The sequence below is a fragment of the Catharus ustulatus genome, chromosome 1, assembly GCF_009819885.2.
Source record: "Catharus ustulatus isolate bCatUst1 chromosome 1, bCatUst1.pri.v2, whole genome shotgun sequence".
In the NCBI taxonomy this organism is placed as follows: Eukaryota; Metazoa; Chordata; class Aves; order Passeriformes; family Turdidae; genus Catharus; species Catharus ustulatus.
The window spans coordinates 31,111,013-31,138,063 of NC_046221.1; the positions used below are offsets into that span (position 1 = coordinate 31,111,013).

At 36.0% G+C, this 27,051-nt stretch overlaps 1 protein-coding gene across 2 annotated transcripts in view; it reads right to left on the minus strand.

Annotated features, from left to right (window-relative positions):
* Positions 1-8,202: 8,202 nt before the first annotated feature.
* The window catches only part of SNX13 (sorting nexin 13), a 65,823-nt gene continuing 46,974 nt past the window's right edge, over positions 8,203-27,051 (minus strand). Inside the window, exons 17-26 of one of the 2 annotated variants that reach the window (XM_033063685.2) lie at positions 24,775-24,844; positions 22,156-22,295; positions 19,660-19,767; positions 18,819-18,929; positions 17,369-17,530; positions 16,104-16,175; positions 15,089-15,234; positions 13,243-13,311; positions 12,231-12,343; positions 8,203-11,771 (exon numbers count right to left, since the gene is read on the minus strand). In XM_033063685.2, the coding sequence (XP_032919576.1) occupies positions 11,524-11,771; positions 12,231-12,343; positions 13,243-13,311; positions 15,089-15,234; positions 16,104-16,175; positions 17,369-17,530; positions 18,819-18,929; positions 19,660-19,767; positions 22,156-22,295; positions 24,775-24,844 (1,239 nt within the window). In that variant the 3' untranslated portion in view covers positions 8,203-11,523. Of the gene's footprint in view, positions 11,772-12,230; positions 12,344-13,242; positions 13,312-15,088; positions 15,235-16,103; positions 16,176-17,368; positions 17,531-18,818; positions 18,930-19,659; positions 19,768-22,155; positions 22,329-24,774; positions 24,845-27,051 lie in introns of both variants that reach the window. The other variant, XM_033063677.2, reaches the window with a different exon arrangement.

Consider the following 27,051-nt stretch of genomic DNA (forward strand, 5'->3'; position numbering starts at 1 on the left):
TTGTGACTATGATTTTTGTAAAAAAATGAGCTTATCAGGTTGGAAATATCCTTAGCTAGCAGATTACAGTTGTAGTCAGAGCCGGTAACAGATTTGCTTCTGTACAGCAAATTAATAACCTATTTAATAATATGCACTACAACACACATGCTATAATTTTGAGAAATTCGGAGAGTTGACAGAAGACAAGAAACATTTGCTCAGGGAGAACAGGGCTGGGCAATTTCCTTCTTTCTTGGTCTGGAATGCCAAGATCTACACAAAGAGAAGCTCTGGCGATAACACTGGCTTCTGTATCTTACAAATTCATCATCTCTCAGTCTGTCTGTTAATTTTGCCAGACAGTCATGCATCTTATTTTTGAAGATAGCTGTTTTGGAGAGGAAGGATTAAGCTATCATAGCCTGAGGTCCAAGAAATTAAATTTGCTACTTCTCTGAACGTCACTCTGGGACTGTCTTAAACTTCTCTGGGGCACGGGGGTGGGATGTTGGATTTCTCCAGCCCTGCTGTTTTTCATGTGCTTTCACACGGGAGGGAAGGAGAATGCAGCCCTTACACGTGACACACTCAGAGTACAACTGCCAGGCAGCCTACCCTTCTGCAAATGCCATTAGGAACCTTTCTCTTCAAAAAAACAAACTTAAATCAACATTAGCACCATAATTATTGCAAAGCTGATGAATGGGCCACTCTGTTAGCTAAAGTCCATTTTAATCCCAAAACAACATAGTTAGGATGGGAAAGACTTTTTAAAGGTATTTGAAACATGCATATTCCATTTCAGGTCCAGGGGATCAAGTTACCAGCCTGTAAGTGAGATAAGGCAGCAAGAGAGCACCCAGATCCTGGGCGGCTGTGCGACTTTGGTGATTTGCTCAGCTCAGTCCTCAGGCCAAGGAAAGCCCCGATAACACCAGCTGGAACGTGTGCCCTGCAGCCCTGGACAGCTGGAAGGAGAAAAGGCTAGTCACAAATTAAATTAAGAGGTGTAATATGGTGTGAGAAGAAAAACAAATTGAGATTGTGAAAACAGGTGCCAACTGACATTTACTCAATACTCAGTCACACTTTCCTTTCTCTCTCTGTGATTAGCAGCTAAGCTGAATTAGGATAGATTTCATGCTTCTGTGACCTTCTAGAACCCCCTTGCAGAAAAAGAAAAACACCTGTAGCAAGAAGGTTTTTTTTCCCAAGAGGGTAAAAGTGCCAACTACTGTGAAGCTGGGCTGGCCAGACCAATACACCAAAGCAAAAATATAGTGGTGCAACCAGTTAATGTCTATTTTTTTAAAAAAGTGCACTAAAGACAGGGCTTTAAAGTAGTGATGCCTTAACTTTTACCTTTCATATTTCTCAGATTCTGTATTGCATTAGTATGTAACTCTGAACTTCATATAAAGTGTTAACAAGTTTTCTTCACAGTTTAATTGGACAAAACAATAATTTTCCAGCCCAGGAGCAAAGGACAGCATTGCAGTGTGAACAACAGCGAACTGAGAAGAGCAGTCTGGGAGGATGGGACTTCATAACCTGAACCCGTAAGTGGACAATTAACCCCAATATGTAAATGGACCAAAACTTATAAAAGTGTGAAAACTTGTGACATGCTGTCCATCTTGGGTGGAGCCACATCCAGGCTCTTGTACTGCCCAAGGTGTATCCTTTTGAAGGCCTTTTAATAAGGCCCTTTAATATTTAGCTTTATTCCTTTAACACTGTCTAGCCACTGTTCTAGGTAGCCTCTCAAGGCATCAGTAGCACCAGGCTGGAAAAATAATAGATTTATTTATCTTCATCATTCAAGGCCATCCTGCTAGTTATTGTTCAGAGAATAAGCTGAAACCCCTAAGCACCATCCTTTAGTTCCTGGGAAGAACTAAAATGAAAAGTGATGGACCAAACTGTTCCCTGCAGAGCCTTGTGCTTTCTGTGCCCCTGAAAACAGAACCGTGATTTTGTATAAGCTCCATTTGGAGCTGCATGAAAGAAAGGCTTTACCTGCAAGGGTGCAGATCATCTTGATACCACTACATCTGAACACAATTCCTCCGGTCACTGCACACTTTGGGACGCAAAACTCTTCTTCCACTGCCTGGGCAGTCTCTCCTGCTCAGACACAGAGGCTCCCATGGGCCCAGCTGAGCCTGGCCCACTCTCAGCTGGGGGACTTTCCAGAGGTTCCTCAAGGCTTCTGTTCAGTGAAGGCTCTACAACCTGCTCCTACTCAAAGCTTCTTTCCTAGGAGGGAAACTATGGCAGATTTTCACCAAATTGACCTGCAAACACATCTCTCTTGATGACTCAGTTGCCAAGGAGATCCCTGACTTTTAGTAGGAGAAGGTTAAATAGAAGATATGCCATATTCAGCTAAAAATCCAGGACAACCTCGTTGTGCACGCACAGCCCATGTAATTTCAGAAAAGCCTTTTCTGAGATGAAAGGATCAGGAGGTCTGTGGGACCAAAGAACCTCAGAAGTGCAGCTTTCAAAGCAGACCTTTCCTTCCTCCCAAAAGCACCAGAATTATCAGAACAGATACCTTTGGTGGAGCTTACTTCCGTGTGAGGCTGTGCCCATCTTGCATCACACCTGGCTGTAGCAAATACTCAGCCCCATCCTGTGGGGCTCAGAAACACAAACCCCTCACTCCTCAAACTGAAGTTGGAAGCATGATCCCACCCACAAACAACACCGCCAAACGTGCTACAATGCACAAAGACCAAGTGCCTTGGAAGAAAATACTTCAAATTACACCTTCCACTAATTTTTACGATTACAGACTTTTGTGCAATAATGTGAAGTTTTGGGACTCTATCAAGGACAGCAGCACTGAATTAATATTTTTTTCTAAAACCCTTCAATGCTGAACAGATGATGGCAAGCATGTACTATAAGACCACTTTATGAAAATGTCAGGGGTCTTAGAAATAGTTGACATTCTCTGGCCTTCAGTTTCATGATCTTTATCATAGTAAAATGTTTTTGCTTATTCCTTGCACACCTGCTGTGTGTCAGTTTTCCCCCAGTGGAGCTCCCTTACCACATGCACTGATCATACTGACATACACAACCACTTTCTTTATACCAAGCAGATCTCAGCATTATTGGACCATCACACACTGATAAAAACCACAGAACATAAAACACTTTGTGAAGAGAGAGGAATGTAGACCAGGAGTGTGGCTCAGTGTTAGAATAAATGAGAACAGAGGCCGGGAACTAGCTGCCATGAAGCTTTGGATGAAAATCCATAAATATTTCTGAAGTATTTATTTTCATCTCATACAACCAATTATTCTCATGAAATGTCAGCAGCAAATCATGCCAGGAGACAAGCTTCTTCAATTTTGAAGCCAGAAAGCATAACCAAAACACTGCAGGGAGTAGAAAGGACGGACAAGAGGAAGGGGTATAGATCCAAGAACTCCAGTGACTGACCTCTTTTTAACCTCTACAGTTGAAGAGGGTTTCAGCTCCTCTACTCCACTTCTTAACTGAGCTCAGTAACTTCAGTATCCATACACAAGTACCTTGTCACATGCATCACTCAACTCTACATATACACTATGCAATCTTGTTCAAAATACATCTGCTTTTAGAATCACACTATCCTGTGCTTGTACTGACAGCAAAACAACTTGAGGAATAATAATAACAACAAAAATGTTAATTTTTGACTGTAGAATTGAAAAAGAGCAAATTAAAAAAACTGTTTTGCCAGGTTTAATTGTATATGGAAATATTTTACATTTTTTTGCAAGTTTACATTAATTTAACAAAAAACAGTCTTTCAAACATATTCCTACACTGAGTAAAGAGTTGTTGCTGTAAAACCCACTGAGCATAAACAATAGTAGAATTGTCTGGTTTACTTCAAACATAATTAAATAGAAAAATCAAGAGTAGAATATTTTTAACTTCATGTATTAGGGTATACACTGTGCAAGTATGGAAAAGCTCAGGTAATTATCCTTGCAATATTTTTTATAAGGACCTGTGAATTGAAATTACCTAAAAGATGCAGGCTGTTAAGAATGGAATGTAGCTTACATGTGGCATTATTAATAGGAGAGAGAAGGTTCATTTAAATGAAATTACTCCAGGACCATTAAAAACAGGCACAGAAACAGAAGTCCTAACTGTGGTTTCTTTCTTATTTAACTTAAAAGAACAGCCACCATGGAGAAGTTAAAAGCATACATGGTCAAAACTGGCTCAGACAGCAATTAATGAATCATACAACAGAGTATCCTGAGCTGGAAGGGACTATAAGGATCATTGAGTCCAACTCCTGGATGCCTGCACAGGACACCACCAAAAATCACACCACGTGCCTGAGTGTTGTCCAGACGCTCCTTGATCTCAGCCAGACTTGGTGCTGTGCCATTCCCTGGGGAGCCTGTTCCCATGCTCCACCAGGATGTGCATTACTGTTTAGCAGTCAGCTTCTGCTAGCCAAGATTTCATTCTGTGTCCTCCTCTGCTTTGAAAGTACACATCTCTGGTGTTTCCATGCTCTGAACATCTGTAATGCCCACAAACACAATTCTTTGCCCACATCTCTACAGACCAAACCCCTCTGCCTTTAAGCTATGCACTCCCCATAAACTTGCTTACATTTGTCCATATTTTAGGAGCAACCTCATAAAAACATTCCAAGTAGCTGAAAACACTTCATTGTAGCCAAAGGAGACACACAAATGTATGCCATTCCTTTCTTTTATTTTTGGGCCATTTTTCACGTGAGGGTTTATTACAAGTATAAAAGTACTGATCAGATTGAAAAAAGTAAATAATGAACCAAAACAAATTCTTAAAAAAAGGCATTAAGATAGGCATATTTTACATTTGAATAAAATGAAAAGCACCATTTTTTGTTTCCTCACGTTTGATTTTAAAACTGCACAATTCCCCCAAAATGAGGGAGGCTTGTACTTAATTCTATACTTTGCAAAATATAACATACACCTATGTACATACATAAAACCTAATTCTACATGCTAGAATTCCTTGGTTTAGGTTTCCTTGTAAGAAAGAACATGAAATTTGCTGATTGATAAAAATAATAGAAGAAACTAACATTATCTCTGGCAATTCTTAGTAGTGGCACTTTTAGTCTTTTTTGTCTTTTTCCTAAAAGAGAAGTATTTTCTAGCTGAGCAAATTTAACTAATTTTGATGCTATCAACCAAAGCAGTTTGCAAAGACTAGGCAGTTTATTTGGAGAGTGCTTCCCTTTATCTGTGATAAAGCCTACAAATAGCTAATGGGAAAGAAAACAAGTATTGCAGATGAAATAGTATTTTTCTGATGTGAAACGCTCAATAAAAATGTGTAAGTCTCAGAAGTACAAATGTACACAATACTAGAGATGCACGAAAATCAATTATGCTGCAAATTTCAATCAATTATTGTCTAATTTGTATTAACAGTGTAAAAGCTTAAGTATTGGAATAGGATGTCAAGAGAGGTATTATTTAACTTTTCAAAATAAATCTGAAGTGGAAAGATATTTCTGGCCTACCAGCTTTGCTTCTGCAGTGCTCTCTTTTCAGATTATTCAATTCTCTTTCAAGTTAGTGAACTGAGGATATTGTACTTCACATTCTGTTGCTAAATGAGTACAAAATTTTACTGTTTGTTTCCTAAGAAATGGGTTAGTGGACCCACTATGAGAGCCACATCTCTCTCAATTTAGTAAGTTATCACTTGACTCGGTATCAAATAAACGAATCATCTGTAAAAAAGTTTCCAGTTAAAATAATTTTTAAGTTATTATTTGTAATAATTATTTAAAATTCCTCTTATTATTTCTTCTTATGCTTCTTTTCAGCTGCAGTCCAGAATGCTAGAAGAAAGTATTATGACTGTCAAGCCCAGAGTCCACCTACACAAACAGCCCTCTATCCAGTATTACTACATTCCTTAGCTCAGGATGAGACACCCTCTAGAGACCACGATACTCTTGGCAATAGCAATACCATTGACAGGAGTAAAAAGGGATGGATTTTATAGCAAGCGGAACAGCACAAATGTTTCTGTGTTCTCCGTATCACTCAGGTGCTTCAGCAAGCTCTTTCAGTGGTGACAACTCCATGTGTTGGTTCTGTCAGTAACACATTTCTACAGGCTGCACTTCCCTCATGAGCAAAACAGTGAGGCTCCAACCCATTGTGAGGCATTTATTACAACTACTCACCACTAGCCTCAGCAACACTTGGAACCCACATGCAATAGAAAAAAACCTAACATACTTTTCCATGAGATCCCCAGGAGAACCATGAGTCCATGTTTCCTTTACATGTCACTGCACAAAGTCAGCAAAACTGGTGAATTTCCAAATGCATGACACCCCAGTTTCACCTTTGCACTGATACAATTCCACCAGACAGAAGAACATTGCAAGGAGGTTCTATCCCTTTCTTCCCCCAGATACCGATGTTTTTACATTAGACATAAGCAGGTCTTGTTTGTTTGCAGAAATTATGTTTGGGATTAATGGGAAGCCAGTGTTTTAAATCAACATAGGTAACATAAAATTGAGTAATATGTGGTATCAATTTTTTAAACTGACTATAAAGGAATGCTTTTTATGAAGTTCTTGATAACAAAAACATTGCTTTTGATAATCAAATTCCAACTTCACCATCACACTGAAAAATAAAACACCTGTAGGAAAGATGAAATCTGCAAAGTTTTGTACTTGCCCTAATACAGGCTGGCTATTTTAAGAAAAAGAACAAAAGAAGTGAAAGTTCTAGCTATTCTATGCATGGAATTATCAGGTAATTTGCAGAATCATATTCTACATGCTCCAAATGAAGAAAAATGTTCCCAATTAAAGTAATTTTGATAATCTCTCACCTAAAACTCCCAAAAGTCGGTAACAGAAAAATTTCATAATTATCTCTCAATTTAATTCAGAATCAACATGTTTCCAGAGCTCAAGCTGAGAAAATTCAGCATAAAAACATCTAAAGACTACTTTGGACTCATGTTTGTAAGTATTATGGTTAGAAAGAAAAATGCAGTTTCCGAAATCTACATTCCTTATTTCCATTCAGTAAGTCTTGATTGCCAACAAATTCAATATAATCTTGTTCTCTACTTAAACCCAACCTCAGAATTAATTTGTGGACCAGTACAATTCTAATATGCCAAATGAGAATTCCAGTTAGCCTTTGTTGAACCGGTATCAAATGATTTAACTGACCCATGCAGATTATCCCAAGCCCAACATGCCATAGTAATTCAGAGACATGGCAAATATCTCAAATAACTGGGAAACAGTTATTTGAGACATCTGAATACAAAAGTAGTCAAATGTATTTTGGGGAGGGACACGCTGTGGTGTGGCCTACATGTTTCAAGTGTTTACTAAAGCTTAATTTCTTTTGAAATACATAATAAAAGTGAACTAATTGTTTCCATGACGTAGTTTTCCTTCTTCCAAGAGATAAATCATGGAATTTGTAGTCATGTCAAGGAAGACTGATGCTGACTACTGAACTCCACAAAAACTTTAGCATTCACACTGCATTAGACATCAAAACCAAAATTAAGTAATATGATAGACTGAAGATTTAAATAAGCCACAGACACATATAAGCTTCAGTTAGCACAGGGCAGATATTTTAAAGATTTTTTGAAAAAATAAGCTTATTATGGAGTGTATTTTTTGCCATGAAATTACCCTAGGATAACAGGTTCAACAAAGAAGAACTTCCAATCAGCTAGTAAAATTCCTGATATGTGTTCATATCCTGTAGCAAGAGAAAGTGGTAAACGCTTTACCCAAGGGTCAAAGAACTAACATCTCTCTAGCTCAGGACATCTTTTTGATGAATGTGAAACAGCTGGAATAAACATATCAAGGGTAACAATTGTGATCCCATGGTAGACCCAGCTGCTGCAAAAATAAACCCGGGGGGAAAAGCCAAAGACTTAAAAAACCTGCAATATAAACCCCTCCTACATCATACAATCCCACTGTTTCTGATTCTTTTTAAAATACTGGACTCTCTGCAAACACTGGTCAAAAATGAATGTAGAGATTAATTTGTTAGAAGCAAATCCAGTTTATAAAATGTTAAAAAATCAAAGAATGGTTGTTTTATTTAAACAGCAATAGTTTTATCTCTAGCAACCTTTTGTACCTGTGAGAAAGTTATTTGAAAAATAAATGGAGACTCAAACTAATCCTGTTAATACTTTATTAGTGTAATTTTTTAGCTTTCTATTGGACAGAACATAAATGCAAACTCCAAAAAAATTCAGAGTCCTCTGCCATTCAGTAGAAGTGACCATGGCAGCCCATTTCATGTTCATTCTTTGTTACAGAAACGAGAGGAGAGGGAGGGGAAAAGCATCAATAGAACAATTAGGCACACAGCTGACACTTACTGTACAATGATATGCACAAGTAATTTATAACAGCTCTATGAGTTTATGAGATGTGTTCTTCAGATTCTTCCCTTGTAATACATGAGCTTTGCTCAGGAGAGCAAGGTCCATTGAGAACAAAGGAATTAACATAGGAGTAACAAGTTAGACTTTTAAAACAAGTCCTTAAATAAACTAACATAACAACAGAATGCAGAATTGTTCACCTGAGAAAACATTTTTAACCTAGACTTCAGAACATTAAAAATTCATTTATTTTACAGCTACTCAAATACACATGCATTAAATGAAAATATTGCACAAAATTAAAATTTAGATTGTGGAATTTATATAGTTCCATTTTGGTACACATTCTGGTAGCACTTAAAATTTACTGTTTAGTTCTAGCAAACACCAGCAGCACAAGCTTGAGGATGAACCAAATGAGAAAATCAATTGCTCATTTTCTCTTAAAAATAATTAAGGCTAAAACAAGTGCATTTGTTGACAGTGGCACAATTTTCAGCAGCCAGTCACAGCACCTAAAGCCCAGAAAATACACCCAGACACTTAAGTGCTGTAGATTAACATTCAGTTTTGGATACTTCCTAGGATAATAGGCTGCGTGGGTTGACAGCATGGGTACTTCAAATTGTCAACAGGAAAACCTTTTAAATAAAGATACGTACTCGTTAAAGATAACTCGCTTTAACAAAAAGTACTCATTGGTTCTTGCCAGCCAACAGGCACCACTGAATTAGGAAGCCACATTCTGTAATTAAATACAGAAGACAAAACTTCAATACATATATACATATGCACACATGCGTATATAAATGTGTGTATAGGTATATGTAATAAATTCATTAAGTAAAACGACTAATAAGCACGGTGTATTATGTTCATTTCACATTCCTAGAGATATTATTTTGTTTTTGTACAGAAATGTACCAGGTAACTGAAAAAAAAAAAAAAAAGCCAAATTTGTATATTATCACTATCCTCTTGAAATATTTCATGGTACCTACAGATAGATAAAAGGTTCCACAGATTTGACAAAACAGTATTTGAACTTCCCACTTTCATACTGCTTAACAAATTCAGTGACTTAAAAGATGTAAATTAGATTTGGTAGGATTAATGAGATATTTACTGTATCACCAAAAACAACTGCTGAATGATCTTTCATCAGTCAGACATCAGTTATGCTTGAGCACCCTGACATCAGAGGAAGATACAGGCATGTAAACAATAGGAGCTGGCTATGTTGATTACTTCACACAGAACTCAAGAATTTTGTTAAATTCAAAAGCATTTAACCGTCACACTTCTACAGAACCTGCAGAGAGGAAGGGAGAGGGGTTCTTCTATATTTACCAAGTTGTCTTACTAGGGATTACAAAAGAAAGGGATTTAATTTACAGCATTTAGTTCTGCAATAAAGAAAAAAACAAGTGCACTTGAGCCCATGCATACTGTATGAGAATGTTAACAGTACAATATGATCATCATTAAGTAGTATGATAAAAGGCTACATTTCATTAATAGAGTCCATGAGAAAAATTATCTATATATAGGTGTCAGTCAATTTAACGAGGTCCTTTGAGAGCCTTCTATCTTGTGTCAGAACACATTCATCAAAGATCTATGTTTCTCTCTTGCATAAAAGGACCATTTGCTCCCATTAAGACACAAATTACAACAAGGGTCCTTGGGATCCTTGATTCATGACTGTATTTTACCCTGTGTTTAGTGTTCAGAAAAAAAAGGGACTCTAAAAGATAACCTTCTACTCACTCAAGATAGTAGTATTCAAACAGCCAGGGACTATAAAAAAAGAAAACATAAACTGAGATATGCTGTGGCCAAACAGGATTATTCAGATGTTATTGTATTTTTAATCGGACAGAACTTCTTCAATGAAACTAAACAGATGGATGTGGGGCCTTGATGTCAAATTTTTATTAAAATTTTACACTATGCAAAAAATAAAAAAATTATTTAAAAAAATATTGTTGTTTTATTTCCTTTTTATTTTCATATATACACTGAGATGCATTCAGAAATTTCCAAGTGTTTGCATATGACTAATGAAATCTTTTACCTGTGAGGAACCAAGTAATTCTAGCATTTTTCCATACGAGGCTTACACACTAAAAGGTAAGGAATCTTTCAATTAAGTAGGACATAGTTCTTTCACATCCCAAAAAAGCTCCAGATTTTAGTGGGGAGTTGTGTGTAAACTGTGTCTTAGTGCAATTTCCTCATCTTCTAACACAGTATCTATCCTCTTTGAAACATATATCCCTTTCCTTCTACAACTATCCACTTATGTTCCAACAGACCAATTGAACATAAATATGATGCTCCTTCTCCACTGCAGTTACATGCAAAATGTATGCCAGGTGCTGTAAGAGCAGCATATGGCCCTTAAAGCTACAGAATAATCAGAATAAAGGCTTTGTTTCTACTGCACCTCTGCTTTTACTAAAACCCCATTAGATATAAGGTTAGTTTAATTTTCACAATATGAAAGGTGATGCAAATGTGGCATAAAAGCCACCTTACCTCCAGTTTTATTCAATAAATGTATTTTTATGATGGGGCTACAGCTATTTCTCTCCACTCCTAAGAACCTGCTATTCCACAGACTGCTTTTCTGGTTAACTCAGCCTTTACAGGAATGTTAAAATAGCCCTACAGAGCCTCAACACTTGTAACATCAAATAATTCCACCTGACTCTCACACATTGCACTATCTCCCAGTGCCAGAACACCCTTTTCTTCAATTGTATCACCACAGTTGTGCTTTACTTGATCAGTCTGGCACTTTGCATTGCTGGCAAAACATCGACTCAGGAACGGAAGGGATCAGCATTCTGATATACTGGGCCAGTTTTCTTCTCAATGTTGCATGAAGACGCACCAAATCATTTAAGACACACAAACCATTCTGGTAGTGGTTGAATTACAAGTGAAGATGAGAAGATCCACAGGTCTTACAGATGCATTAATAATCTAATATGTGACACTAGAAGACTGGTGCAGAAATGACGGCATGTGAGTTTGAAGCCCCAGAGAATCTGCCCAAGTAATTAATCCTGGACAAACAAACACCAGCTTAATGGATTTGAAGTGTCACCTTTTCTGTAAGGAAGGCGCTTGAGTAGAGTGTAGTCTCTGCTTATATCTCTGCATTTGCTTTGACCTTGAATGCAGTTTGTTGAACAGCTCAGGGAACTTATTTTGTGGAAATAAGGTTTCTAGGAATCTCTCCAGAAACACATACACCATTCTCTTATTCAGCTGACTATGCTGGAACATTTCAAAGACCCGAAGAATGCCTTTCCGCGTAGTCTCAGCGCCTATGATGTGCTTCAGTTCATCTACAAAAACAGAAGTCACACAGAAGTTTAATCTAAATTCTCCTTCCATGCTAACAACAAACTTAAACTGACTATTACTATATAGCCTGAAATTTTAGGTAACAGTGCCTCTACATAAACTAGAAGCTCTCTTACAGAAGAGAGTGTTTCTGAAAATTACTTCACTCTTACCCTGTGGAAGTGGAAACTATGTTTGCAAGAAATTGTACTGTTTTGGAGTATACCTATTTCAGGCACAACTTAATCCTCTAGAAACTTAATACTGGGTTGGCTGTAAGAGAATTACTGATAGTACATGTGAAAATGCCCAATGCTTTAATAATTAGAAACCTTTTTCTTTAAATACAGTTCATATATTGTTTCTTTTCAGTACTTAAAACAATCAACAAGAATACTGACATTTATTTCAGTAACAGTGTATAGTATGGATTATTAGGCTTTAATCCCAGATTTACTTACCTGGCATTACCTCCAGCAATTTGGTTTTCCCTGCCACTCTTGTTCTCATTCTAATAGCTTTGTCCCTTCGTGGAACTGCTTCTGCTAAAATGCCATTGGGCCAAAAAGCATCTCTGTAACAAAAGCAAATCTGTCAAAATACATTAACATTTTATCAAGTGAAAATCTCTTTTAAATCTCTCAAGGCTAGCTCATAAAATAAATACAAGAAAGTAATTTGCACAAAACCTAACACACACTTCAAATATCAGAAGAGAAAAAAAGTTGGAGAATGATAAAGAAGATTAAGAAATCAAAACCAAGTAGTACAACACACTCAACCTATCAGTAGCTACCATATACTTTTTTAGTAAAGGAATCAGAAGAAATGAAATTTAAATAAAATAATGCAAATCAAAACCATTCAAATACCACATAGTTCTTACAAAAAATAAACCTAAGCCTTGCTTTTACCAGGCTTTATTGCTACTGTGACTCTAGATCTATTAATTGCTTCATCAAAATTTTGACACTAGCAGTTAGCCTTTCAACAAGCTAAAGATGAGAAGAAATAGTTTCAGTGTAGTAGAAAGTCCAATGTAAAAGACATGACTCTAATAAGCTATTTTGTCTCAGTGAAAGACAACTTTTTTTCTGAATAAAAAATATCCAAAGTGAAACATTAGCACTAATTGTTTGCCTTTAAAAGCATGTACACGCCTTCATCAAGACAAATAAGACAAACATTACACCACTACAGTGATAAATGATGAAACTTCTAAGTATACCTGTACTCTAGCTTTTCTAGACTGGTTAACAAAGAAGCTTTTAAGGTATAAGAGAAAACAAAAATACTCTTTTCCATGTGACAATCACTTTCTCTCACTTAACATGAGTAAAAAGCAGTGTATGATACAACTGTATTCTGGAGAATTATAATAATTTCCTCATGTAAGAAGAATAGGAAGACATATAGATATTAGACATCAATTGGTGAGTGCTTCATATTTAACATCTGTGATAAAAGACATACCTGAAGCGTTTCACTGCATCTGCTACTTGCTCAGGAGATGTCATCCAATCAACATGATCAACTATTTTCCTAAAATCAAAGCAACAAGTCTCTTGTTTAATTTTTAAAGCAGAGAACCCATAAGTGAAGCATTTTAAAGAGCATTCTAGGGTAAAAAAAGTATAATTCCAACTTTCTTCAACTCTGTAAATAGGTTCTATAATACTGCACAATAGGATGGCAAACACTGATTCTCAAGACAGAAATCTAAGCTCACTGATCACTCTCTAAAGGTAAAGATTTTTTCTTTTGGGGTAAAAAATTAAAATTATAATGAAATTATAATGAAGTTGGCTGCAAAGCTGCTGTTGCATTTCGCTTTAGCATGAGATAACCGGTTTCCTTGTAGAGCATTCCTCTTCATGCTGTACATGGAGTACTCTTAAGTTCTGCTTCTGTAAGCAAAGGACCTACTCAGAATCTCAAAATACTTGCTGCAATGTGTATAGTTACTTCACAATCCTCAACAGGAGATACAGATTGATCATCCATTAGGCCTTCTGTCACTAACCCATGCCTACAGCTCAATATCCAAATCTAGGATGTTTACAGAAATGACACATGCATCTCTGTATCACCACAATCCCAGGACTGTTTCCCTAACCACAATTTGAATTTAGTTTTCTAAGAAACACAAAAAGACAATTTTTCTGCAGAATGCCATTAAATCCTAAGAACTTGACCGGACAAGGTATGACTGCTGACTAGAGAAAGCCATGAGTATCTGAAATGGCTCTAAATGCAGAAGCAAACTAGTACTACACTACAGCCACCTCTGCAATAAGGAAGCAGCAGCCTTGTGCACGAACTCGGATATTTATACTACAACCTGGAAACAGCAAAAAGTATACAGAGTTGTTCAACATGGCAGCATGTTCTTGGAAGTACAGTTCTCAAGACAGTTGTCAACTGGCCATAAGGAGTTATTTGAGAAAAAACCCAGTGCTATTTTATCACATGGTTACATCATTACTGCTACCACAAGTCTATATGTTTAACAGTGATGATGAAAACATCACAAATATAATTGTGAAGGGTAAAAACAAATACAGTAAGGAATGTCCTGAAAAAATGTAATAGGAAGTTACTTCTTACAATCTAGGAATTTAAGTTTTTGATTCATGGCACTAAATCAAAAGTTACAATGCAGCTCTAAACCTGTATCTAGAATTTGTTGTTGTTGTTCTTTTTATTTGTTCAAATTTCAGAAACAAATTATTAGAAAGCAGCCTGCATATTTCTAAGCTGAGGGCAAGAAACATTACTTAATTAGCTCTATTAACTGGCTTTGCATTAATAAGTGTACATATGAATTATAAAGAACATGGAGCGGATAAAACAGACCCCATAAGAGTCCTTTTCCTTTCCCACTTCCGTCTTTAAACAGTGAGAGCAAAACCTTAACACAGCGAGTCAGTATAGCTCACGTAATTTAAAAGTGCCAGTGTATCATTTGTGGCATTAAAAAGATGTAAGGGGAAACAGTACAGAAGGTAATAAATAATATTAATAAAAAATGGTGTAGTGGTAAAACAGGGCAAAAAGCATAAACATTAAGTTACATCCACATAAATGTGAACTAATGTGAAAGCTCTTTTGTAAGTTCTTTGGCATGTAAGAATTACTGGAATATTTTTTTCAACGATGTCTTGTGTTTATCTCCATTTTGCACCACATTTACACTCAGTTTATTGATTTTCTTCAAAGAGGAATGCATGCAGATTTAAACCACAATAATTTAGTAATACCAAGAAGGATGTATAGACAGCATCACTCACATGATTGCTCTATATAAGAAAAACAGTACCTATTAATTGTGTCACCATATGTTGCTCTAATAAGTTGCTGAAGCAGATTTTTTATATTTCTTCTTAACCACTGATTTCTCTCCTTTAAATCAAAGACTTCATCCATAAGTAGGAGCATTACTCTCAGCGGAATATTGTCGTCCACCTGACCACCAAGTAAAAGAATAAACAGTAAACTTTTATTTTAGTTCAAGAAAGCTACAGTTTTAGAAGCTATTTTACGTGTCAAATACTTCAGTATAAGCACAACAATGACAAACACTTTACTCTGTATTTTACTGTAATATGAACTCTTCCCTAAATCTTCTACAACACCATTAGTAGCAAAGAAGGACTGAAAATTAAATTTAAAAGCAGACACACTAAATTTTTAAAATAAGACAAGAAGAAGTAGCTATTTAAAAAGTCAACAGTTATTACAGAAGTTGAATAAAATTAATACATGTAAATATGTCCTAAAGAGATACCTCATCCCTGACCTCTTCCTTGGTTGCTGTGTTTCTAACTGCCTTACACAAAAACTTGGGAAGGAGCTCTTCTTGGGCACCATTTTCTTATGGACACTAAAAGCAGTGACATTGCTCTGTAATGAACTGCTCTTTATTTAGTCATCATTGTAACCTGCACGACTATCCAGTGCTTTTGTGCTTGAAGATTAAGAAAAGGATCATGATTTTACTCTTTTAGTAGACAACATTACAGAGATTGGCCTACAAAAAACATGTTAAGGGAGAAGAGAAAAAAACCCAAAAAATGAACCCCCCAGCCATAAAACACAGAAACATTGGTACATGCACTCTTCACAGTTACTCCAATGTTGTGCCAGACCATTTCAATGCTAGCAAAAATGTTAATTTTAAAAGAATGCAAATTTATTTTAAAAAAGCTTAGAACTGTTTTGAAGTGCCTGGTATAGTGTCAGAAAACAATAAAAGTGCAGCTAAACGCATAATAAGTAACTAATTTGTTTGGTTTTAGAGGTGTCAATTTTAAAAGGACAAATGTCAGACTCACATTGTCATCAATTGGTGCTGCAACACGGCAATGGTCAGGATCTGAATAGGTTTTCTGCATTAGAGGTGGTACCTACAATAAAAAAGGCTATGTTAAAGATGGAAAAAAATACTTCAGAGTGTGAATAAACCAGAAAAAAAATCATAAGAGGTTTGGTTATGAAAATATAAAACAACAGCATTTGATTAGAAGTGCAAACTAATACGGATAAATACACAGCAGCTCTTTCACCTTCCAAAACCAAAAATCAAGTCTGTATACATTTCTGTATAGCCACCAAAATTACCAACACCTTTAAGACAATCCACATCTAATTTATCAAATACCTAATGCTTCAACTGAAAAACACCTAAAAACTCTCATGAGACTGCTATTTCTTTTGGTATTTCTTCCTGATCTTAACTCCTGCCTAGTCCCTGGCTTCACAGTGAGTACAACTGCAAATATATTGTTAGTCACACACCAGGGAATTTGCTAGCAATGAGAAAGCCCAAAGATAGTAATTTTACCCTGCAAATAATTTAAAAACTCACATATCCCCCCAGGTCCCAATTTATTATTCCCTTTCATGATTTAAGGGTTAATTCACCTATCTCAGTTGCTGTTCTACATCTGCCATATGTAACTGCTTTGGTAGCAGAAAATGGAACAACCTTAACCACAAACCTTACAGCTACACACAGAAAGAGGAAGACCAGAGAAACAAAGGGAAGATGAACATGTTCTGAACATAACTACTTTCACAGGACTTCCAGATTGCATGTCACGCTACCATTCCTCACCTCTAAAGCACATTTGATGAATGTAAAAGATGAGGGAAGATGGCGTGAAACACAGAAAAAAAATTAATTTAAACAAGAATTCAGCAAGGAATAAGCAGAAAAGAGGCTATCTCCTTATTCTGAGTTTCAAAATAGATGGGTTTTTTTTTTGCCAAAGAAAACAGCAGATGCAGGAAATTAGCTGAACGAGAATGGTTGGTTAAAAAAATAAGAAAAGCCATGAATCTCATGTTCTTCTCAAGTTAGTTTACTGAATTAAGTGGAGGAGAACTATGACAGTCTGTAGATGCCATCTTAAAACAGGTTACCTAACAGCAAAGATCTCAATTTTTGTAGTAAAATGCCTGCTGAACCTTATTAAAAAGTGCAGGTACAAAACAGATTGGTCTTCTGTTTAATGACTTGACTCCATTAGTTTAAGTGAGTCAATAGTGACTCTTCTGTTAATTTACTCGTATGTATTAACCACCAGTATTTTCTTACCTTGAAAAATGATTGCTTTATGTCTTGTCCCAGTCTCTCTGACATTTTACCCATGTTGTCTGACATTTTAGTCATTCCCTCTGCCAGGCTGTCAGGGATAGACTTGACTGCATTTGATACGTTTCTCATAGAGTTACGCAGTGGATTTACAAATGTGTCCATCTGAAGGGGAAGATGTTTAACCAGAATTGTATCATCTATGAGGACACCAGCATATTAATACACTATGAGAAGCAGGCACTGTTCCAGAGAACAACAATATAAAAGAACTCCAATTACTTAATTCAGTACAGAATGCAGAGTACAGTTTTAATTTTACTTCCATTTATATTTCTCATTTGTTACAGCCCTACTGCAGCTATTTACATCTTTCAACAGATGTTTTCCTGAGTAATTTCCATTTCCCATCCCTTGGTTTTTCTTAGGTTAAATTTAGTTTCCTTTTCTTCTCCATTCAATACCATTTCTCCCTTCCAAGCCTTCTACTTCCAGATGTTTCAATTCTGCTTTCAACTCTTCATCTTTGCAACATGCCTCTTCTAAACAGCACTGGAATAGTATATATCATGGCAAGTATAAATTAAAACCATGAAGTAGCTCCACAGAAACTGTCACAACTTTTCTTTCAGTATATACTCTAAATTCAGTCCAAACAGAGGCACAAATACCAGAGTGATGCTCTTTAAAAAGTTATGCTTATAAAGAATATTGTAAGCTGGAAAAAACATCTTAGTAGTAATTACATAAACCTTGATAAATATTTAACTATTTCACTGCCAATTATTTAAGGAGTATAGGCAGGACAGTAACTTGAGGTGACAATAGAGTTGTAGATGCTTTTTATATCTAAATCTCTTAAACTTTAGAAATGGTTACATTTGCAAAGCAGATGCTCAAACAAACTGGTCAACTGAACAAAGACCCACTTGTCTGAAGGAAGTTCTGGTGTCTTAACAAAAAGGATGCAGAGCCCAGAGCTCTGAATTTGACCAATGACTCTGGACAGTTACACCTAAATACATAACAGGTGCTTTTGAAGGGAAATGCATATCGAGTTTTGGGCTGAAGAGTGGAAAGCATGGTAACAGCAGCAAATACAGCATAAAGAACTGAAAAGAGAAATCAGAAGGAATAAGACCATGAAAAAAAAATCACAGATGCCTGACAGAAAGCAACTTGCAACAAACACACTTTCAGAGTAGTAGTCTCAGTGCAATTCACTATGTCCAATTTCAAAATTTTATTTTCTTGTCATACAAACAGATTTATCTATTATAAAAATGGCAATTTTTTAGTTCTGTATGTCCTCACATACTTTGCACTGAAAGTTTTAAAGCAACTCATTTGCAAGCTGCTTTCAAAGTTCTATCTAGCTCTTTAACACCAGTTCAACATGTCTGTTTAATGTAATCATTGCATGAGTCCCCTTGACTATACAAAATATTCTTACCTTCCGTGCAAAATCTCCCTTCCCTTTGCTGTAAGCTTTATTCTCCAAGAAGTCATACACATAATGGGCTAAAGCTGGAGAGGCTTTCATCATTTCAGGATTTAACAAGAGCTGAATAAAATAATTTTTTAAGTTATTTTAATACATAATGAACAAGACACAATCAGACATCGCATCTAGCAATGTATTTTTTTAATTCCTGAATTTTATTCTGACATTACACTAAGTCTCAAGATGGAAACACTGGGCTTCTTAGTAATTACCATGATTTTAACCACTATGGTAATTATAGCATCACACCAAAAAATATATACCTTTATCATCAAACTGTCATTTCACAGTGTTTTACTCATCTTTACTGTTAACATGTTCATTGACTTGGTCAACATATTTTAATGTTAAATGACCAGAAAGTTCCTATGAAGGAAAACAACAGAATTTTTTTTTGCTTGGGCTGATACAGGCCTCATCTGAACAGAGGAACTGTGTGGTTTGCTACACTGCTGGAGTGAGTGTCACAGAAATCTTTACACCGCAGCACAAGAGAAAGTGACCACAAGCATATGAGCAGGACAAGGTCAAAGGCATAAAGCTCAAAACCAACATATCAATACTAACATATCTGGAACCTCATCAGCTCAGAAAAGCTGTGACAGAACTGGCTGAGAATAAACCAAAACAACAAAGAAAACGCAAATATGAGATAGTATCAAGTTTTATGGTATATTATTTAGTTTTGTGTAACAACTACAACATAGCATTTATTTTTTTTTACAAACGGCAAGTTACCTCCAAAAAATAATTCCAAGCACAGAGCTAAAACAAGACAATACCAGCTTACCTGCAAATAAGCATTTAAATCTTTTTTCCTCTTTTCCAAAAACTCTCTGTCCATATTGTTAAATGTTTTTTTGCCAGGAAGTTTTAGTATATTTGCAAGGTTTTCAAACTAGAAAAAAAGAAAATATTTTTTGTTTTCAAGAGTTTCAAATCTTCATATGAGGACATTTTATTCACCTATTCTTATGTATCATCCAACACCTGACAAAAAGAATTCTGCATCATGCCTGGAACTCAGAATCCTCAGAGAAACCAAAGTGAGAGGTATGCTGTCAAGAACAAATGCATGAAAATTCCCAGGAGGCTAGGGGTCAAGGGCAAAATTTAATTTCTTGTGAAACTGTCTTCTGAAATACACTTTTGAAAGACAAACCAATAGAGTACACAAAAGGCTTAGGCTCAAAATTTATCATTATTATTTGGAATGAAGTTGCTAGGATTATGAGACTACATAAAGAGTAAAGATTTTCAAGAGAACTTGTAAATCTTTCTAAAATCTTTTTCCTGTCTTGATCAAGCCTATTAAGGAAATAATTAAGTTTTTCTCCCTGGGGAGATGGCAGCACCCAGTTTATGCGCAGGTTATCACAACATGCTCTATATGTCATGATCTGTGCCTTTTCTCCAGGTAATGACAGTGATTGGCAGTGGTTGACATATATTCTGATCTAGTTCTGCAGGAAGAATGGCAGTCCCAGGGAAGCAGAAGGGAAGGAAGTGACCCTAACACTTAATAAGGCTAAATATACTTGGTAAAATGCACAAAAAATTATAAACTGACAAGAAGAAAACTTGAAGAATCAGGACTACCTGCATACAAGATCCATACTTCCTTTAAATAATATCCCTAAGGTGGTAAAGAGAGAAATATACATTATTTCAGGCTTTAATAAACAATCTGGAAACAGGTTGCATCCTTTTCCTCTAGAAAAGACCACATATATGGATTCCATTGAGTCCTTGCAAGATCTCTTCTTGCATGGTTAAACTATGGAAGACCACAAAGCTCATATAAAATTTATGGTCTGTAGGAAGCACCAAATAATAACTCTTTACAACTTTACAAATCCCATTCCCTTGCACGTAGATCATATGGGAAAATAACTGAACAGAAAATGGTCTAGTTTTCATTTGGAATCTTATATCTAAGCAGAAGAAGTGTAAGTAACTAACAGCCTCTATTTTAAATATAGGTATCAACTTCAAATGGTATTCATTACATGACTGACTAAAGGAACTGGTGTGAATCTATTCAGTGCTCTAAGGAAAAAAAAACTCAGATACTTTGAACAGCTAACTTCAATTCCACTTTGGATCAACTATCTATTTTCTCTGAAAAACAGTCCCTGGCTTTCTTATTAATTTTAAATCGATGATTCTAACTTTTACCCTTAACTTTTACCCTTTTTCAATAAAAAAGTCTCAGACACGCACACAGGACAGTAAAAATTACTATTTTATTGTCAAGACAATACAAAACTGTTGGGAACATCTGGGATGCCACACCAAATCACAAAAATTTGTTTACTTTTTTCAATCTCAGTGCTCTAGAGTAACATTTCTAGTCTCTGTAAATTCAGACTTAGCAACCAGCTTTCATATTTTGAACATCTTTTGCTTTTGCCATTTATTTCTACTCATTTAAAGTTATGTTAATTTTAAATTACTGTCCATACAGCACAATGTTTATTCACTCTAGGATCCAGAATTCTTCAAAACACTGAATTAATTAAAAAAAATCAATTTGAAAGAGTACAAAACCTGGTATTTCAAATTTATTGACAGCACACTAAGATGATCAGAAATTCAAAGGAAAGTTGGACTTCATTTATAATTAATCCAAATATTCAACATGCTTGCTTTTTTAGTAAAGCCTTGTCAATTTTTATTACTGCTGTAACTTTAAAATGCTACCTTACCTGCACAGAATTTTTTCTCTATGACTCTCAATTGATAACAGAGTAAAGGGATATAAACTGACACATCTGACTAGTTCAAACGTTATGCAGTCAAATCTGACTTCTCCAAAGGCTTGGTTTGAAAGCACTTCAGTCCCCTTTTAAAAGCATGTTGGTTTTGTCCTTTTTTTATGTCAGTAGGTTCTACTTAGTACCAGCTGGTGAATTACAACTTTCTATTTCTTCCTTCTTTCATTTTAAGAAGTTTCAGAGTCTGAGAATACAAGTATAGCAGTAAAAGGCAGATTGCCAGTAGTATAGTGAAGTGCTACCAGCTCTCCCTTTTGGGACCCCGCCAATTCTTAACATTCACTTAAAACCTAAATACCTATTTCCCAACCTCAGCTTTTATTTCTTAATCTCTGTGACAAATGTAACTAACTCTCTGAGACCAACAGCACTTAAAGCAAAACTAAGCAGTATGAGATGAGGGGGAAGACTTTCTAAGTTCCATTTATTTTTCATAGAGCAACCATACCATCACTGGTTACAAAACTACAGACACACGTGCCTATAGAGATTTTCATGATGTCAGTTACCTGCTCAGTGATCCTCATGTGGAAATCATGGAAGTCACTATAGCGCCGATACGTCTTCCACATCTCCTCACTGTTTGCATTTCGCCGGTGGACGGTGATGGCGTACAGGGCGTATGTCTTGCCGTGGTCATTACAAACTCCTGCCACAGCATATGGGTCAGAGTCAGCATAGACTAGTAGTTTTCAAAATAAAAATAAAAAAAGGAACAAACAGAAAGAAGGAAGACGAAAGGACACAAATGTGAAGTGAAGAAATGTCTGGAATGACAGACTTGAAAGACAAAAATGGACATGCAAGCAGAAGACTAAACTATCCCTTTAACTTAAACTGAACAATACCCTCCAAAATTTACTACATGAACTTAAATAGAGATTAAGCAGCCTTAAAGCTAGACAGGTTTCAATGACATGCAAAACAGAAACAAACAGAAAATTTTTAAGCTTTTAAATAGTAAATAGATCTTTTAAAAAAATATTTAAACTTAAAGAACTCAAGATGAGGGTGAAAGACAACTGTGAAACCAGAAGAAATTCCAGTCTGCAAAGTAGTCTAATCACATTGCAAAAGTCTGCCCATCAAAAAAGTCTATAAATACAAGACAGTGATTGCAAGCTGCAAGCATTCAGTTTTGTTATTGGCATCAGCAGTTTGTTATTAACTCAGCAGTTTGCTATTAACACTAAGACAAAAAACACTCCCTATGCTTTTTTAGTCAACTATATATACAGATGTATATACATATATATATAATGCATTCTCTGCATGTACACACACACATTTTATGGAAAAGTCAATTCAAAAATGCAAAGAATATAGCTATCTGAAGTAGAAGCAAGCATCCTTTTGATCACTGTTAAATATTTAACTCTTCTTGGACATTCCTCCTCCACAGAATTTTCCCTGTATGGTTTGTTTCAAAACTTTTCATTTTATTTAAAGAATAACCTAGAACCAAGAGTGCTTACGCTGCACACCATTTAAATTGGCAACTTGTCATATTCCTAAGTATTGAGCCAATATCCAATACCTACAGTTTTCCAGTGGCTAGATGAAAATATTTTTGATCAAGGTTTCTCAATTTTTCTATGCACCCACACTGCATAAAATACAATTCTCCTGAGAAATCATCAATTCCATCCTCTGTAGTACTTTCAGTCTTGATTTCTCTGAAGTATAATGCTTTTGTCTAAACAGCCAGGGAGCATCTGCAGGGTAATGCAGCTGCTGCCAACGCTAGAATTACATGCTAGAAAGGTGAAGAGTGGGCGCAGAGCATCTTGTCTTTGCCATCCACCGTCTAAAAGAAGAATGTTGAATACTGAACCCCCAGGGAACGAGTAGGCAGTCAGGATGGTGACAAAAGACGGCCCAGATAGTGCAGCCAGGAAGCTCCAGCCTCACACATGCTGCACAAGCCCTGTCCTCTACACTCACATTGACCACTTGGCTCTACAGTCACCAGACCACATCCCAGGGAAACTGCTAAGGCATCTTCAGAACCACTTCAGGCAGAAAAAGAAAGTTGTCCTGCTGCCCCTTATGTCATAGCCTCTTAATTAGCATTTATTTTGCAACCCAAGACAGTGTGAATCCTGAAACACAAAAGATAATCCTGACTGTATATAACCCTCATGCACATTAAAGGATAGGACCAGGTGAGGAAAAGTTATCAATCAATGCTGCCCTCAAGATTATAAATTTTACAATTTATGTGATTCTAAGTTTACTTTTTTTTCTTAGGTCAGAATGATGAAACTTCTAAGTTTAATTCAGGAAAACGTACCACATGCCATTTTAATAAAAAAGCAGAATTTGATTCTTAACTTTCAGCTCATTTTCCCCTTTCCCTGAGGACTGACTACCACTGCACACTGCCCTCACACTGAGTTGGAATGAGTTTAATTAAAATGTAAAAGTAGCTGAATGCTTGCTGACAGCATGTGTCCACTACATAAATGCATAGATTTAAAAGTATATTGCACAGTAAAATCTACCAAAAAAGTATCTGAAGACCACTTCCCAATTTAATTACCCAATGCAATCTCATTTAACTAGAGTATTTGCAAATAACAGCTGGGATTTTTTTTGTTATTTACTCTCTTGTAATAAAGAAAAACAATTTCTTTCTTGGTAAAGTTTTTAAAAGATAACCAAAAATGGCACCACAATGAGGACATAAGTCACTTCCTTAAACTAAGGCAAGTCAGTAAGGAAATAGAAAGAATAAGGGAAAAATATTATACTAAGAGAATGAAGCAGTCAAGAATTATAATTCTGTGACTAGAAAGAGAGATGGCTTTCAGAATTTCTTTAAATAATTGCTAAAATAAATCCTACTCAATACTAATTTTAATGAATGTTTCTCCAGAGATGAGAGTAGTAATAATAATACCATAAGCAATACAAATTAAATCACTTTTTAAGAACAGATATATAGTCTGTGACCTACAGAACAAATACTGCAAAGATTTCCAGGAGAACTCAATGGAAAATATGAATTCAGATGTTTTATGAGGCCAAAAAATGAGACAATCAGAATTTCAAGGGCCTGTAATATTACAAAACTCAAAATAAATGGTGGGAAAAAGGTAAGCAGACATCATAAAAAATTCACTTACCAGTATCTGAGATGTATGCATGGAGCTGAACAGTCTCATCAGAAGGGACATTTGAAAGATCATCTAAGGACTGCAGGGTGGGGAGATAATGTAGGAGGAAAAAAACGGGAAAAAAATCAGAAAATACATAATATTTGAGATGTGTTTTGATTAACCTATTTAATTTTCAAACTTTCAGTTCAGTATACTAAAAGCTTAGTGCACGGTAACAATGCAGGTGTTTGCACTGCCTGGTAACCAAAGGTGCTCTTTTGCATAGTATAGGGCCTTTCATTTTCCCCATCATTTCCACATGTAGTTTTGTGACCACTCATATTTGATCAAACATATTTGCCACTTCAATTTGACATCTCAATTCTAATGGAAGTATAGCTAAAAATGGTCTTTTACTGAGCAATGGGGGAAAAAAACAAAAAAAAACAAAACCAGAAAAAATCTCTAAAACATCTGGGGAGATACAGATATTGTATAACATGTTTTTTGGCTTTTACCTTCATAGCATTCTGTTTTCTTTCAAATGCCTTTACACACTACACAAACGTTACACAGCAGTAGAAACGGGAAAGTTTTCTGCTTTATGTTAAAAAAAAAAACCCAGACAACATTTTTCTCAGAAATATTTTCTGTCATAAAAAAATGAACAGGTACAACCTCAGCTGAGACATGCTCTGACTCCATACCTGATAATTACTGGGATCAAAAGAATCCTAATGGGTCTTTTAGAGAAGTATTGTTTTTAGTTAAAATTAACACATCTGATTACTAAGATTTAGCATAACAAAGCTCTTGAAGACTGTTGAAAGACTTGCATACTGCAACTGAAAGAAACAGGTGATGGGCCACTATGCATCCTAATCTTAAATTACTAGGTCAAAAAAAGGTAGTTGGAGCTACTTAAGTAGAATTTACTGACACTGTAAATCCCAGTTACTTTATATGTTTTACCCCAGATTCTAAGATTCTCCAAAGAAACACATTCAGAATAAATATAGCTATCTGCTACCTTTTATAATTTAACCAAGCCAGTTTAATAGTGACTTACCACAAAAAGTTACCTACAGGTAAGTTACCAGGTAAGGTAACTGGTTAGCAGTGTCACGTCCACATAAAAAACTCTACTACATCAATTCACTTTCTAAATCTGTTTCCTTAAACATAAAACAATACACGAGACTACAATTACAAGATAGGCTGGACTTAAACATGAATTATTTAAAGACTCTGCTGTTGCCCCTTCTTCGTCCGAGTATCAACTCCACAATATCCCAACATAATACTCCATCCCTTCCTCCTGTAGCTCTCTAAAGGAAATGGCTATTTTCTGCCTCAACCACCTCAATCAGTCTCTCCCAAAAAATCTACTACAGAAGGGAAATAACATTGCTGTTATAAAGTCTAGATATCGAATAAAAGACAGCTTATAAGTGTCTGAATAACATGCTGCAGTAGGGAGTCTCCTGAATTATATGCTTGTAAATTTAAGATTACTAAAGTCCCAGACTGAGAAAAGGTAGAAGAAAGAAAAGCCCTTCTAGGGAAATCTGTTTTGCCACTACATGCTATAGTGCTAGAAGTTTATGTCTGACAAACGGAAGAACAGATGAATTTATGCAAAAATATTTTGACAGTAAACGTCATCTTTACCTCAAGAATCTATAAGTTACACGATGTTGGAGAGTTATTCTGGTAAAGTATCACCAAAGTGGGCTGTTCCTTTAATCTTTATGCTTGTTTTCATTGCTGGACACAATACTCTGCCTTAGTCCATTCTTAAACAAGTTCCTTGGACAGCCATGACCCTGTCAGGTGTGCTGCTCTATACTGCAGTGTTCAATTTAGGAGCAGACTATCAGCTGAGAATGGCTGACAGAAGTGTAATATATGTTGTTATAATTCATGTTTATATAATATAAGAAGGTTGTATGAAATGAAATAAAATAAAAAGAACCTCTTAAACACCAAGCACCCAGGGCCATAGACAACGACCGTAATTAGCATATGAACGGACCTAGCTCGGCTATCTCCACAACGGCGGGAAGAGATCATCGATAAAATACCTGCCAAGTACCACATATCAGACAACTGATCACCTCCACGGCTCCCATAAGCAAGAAAAATTACACATCAATATGGAGCAGACACAACCTTCATCAGCATGCAGGAAGGACCTTTGTCCAGGGTAGCACCAGAAAAAGGATTTAATCTAAATATGAGAATCTGCAGTAGAAACAAAGGAAACTCTCGCCTCAGGCCAGAAAAACTGCATAAAAGCTGAGC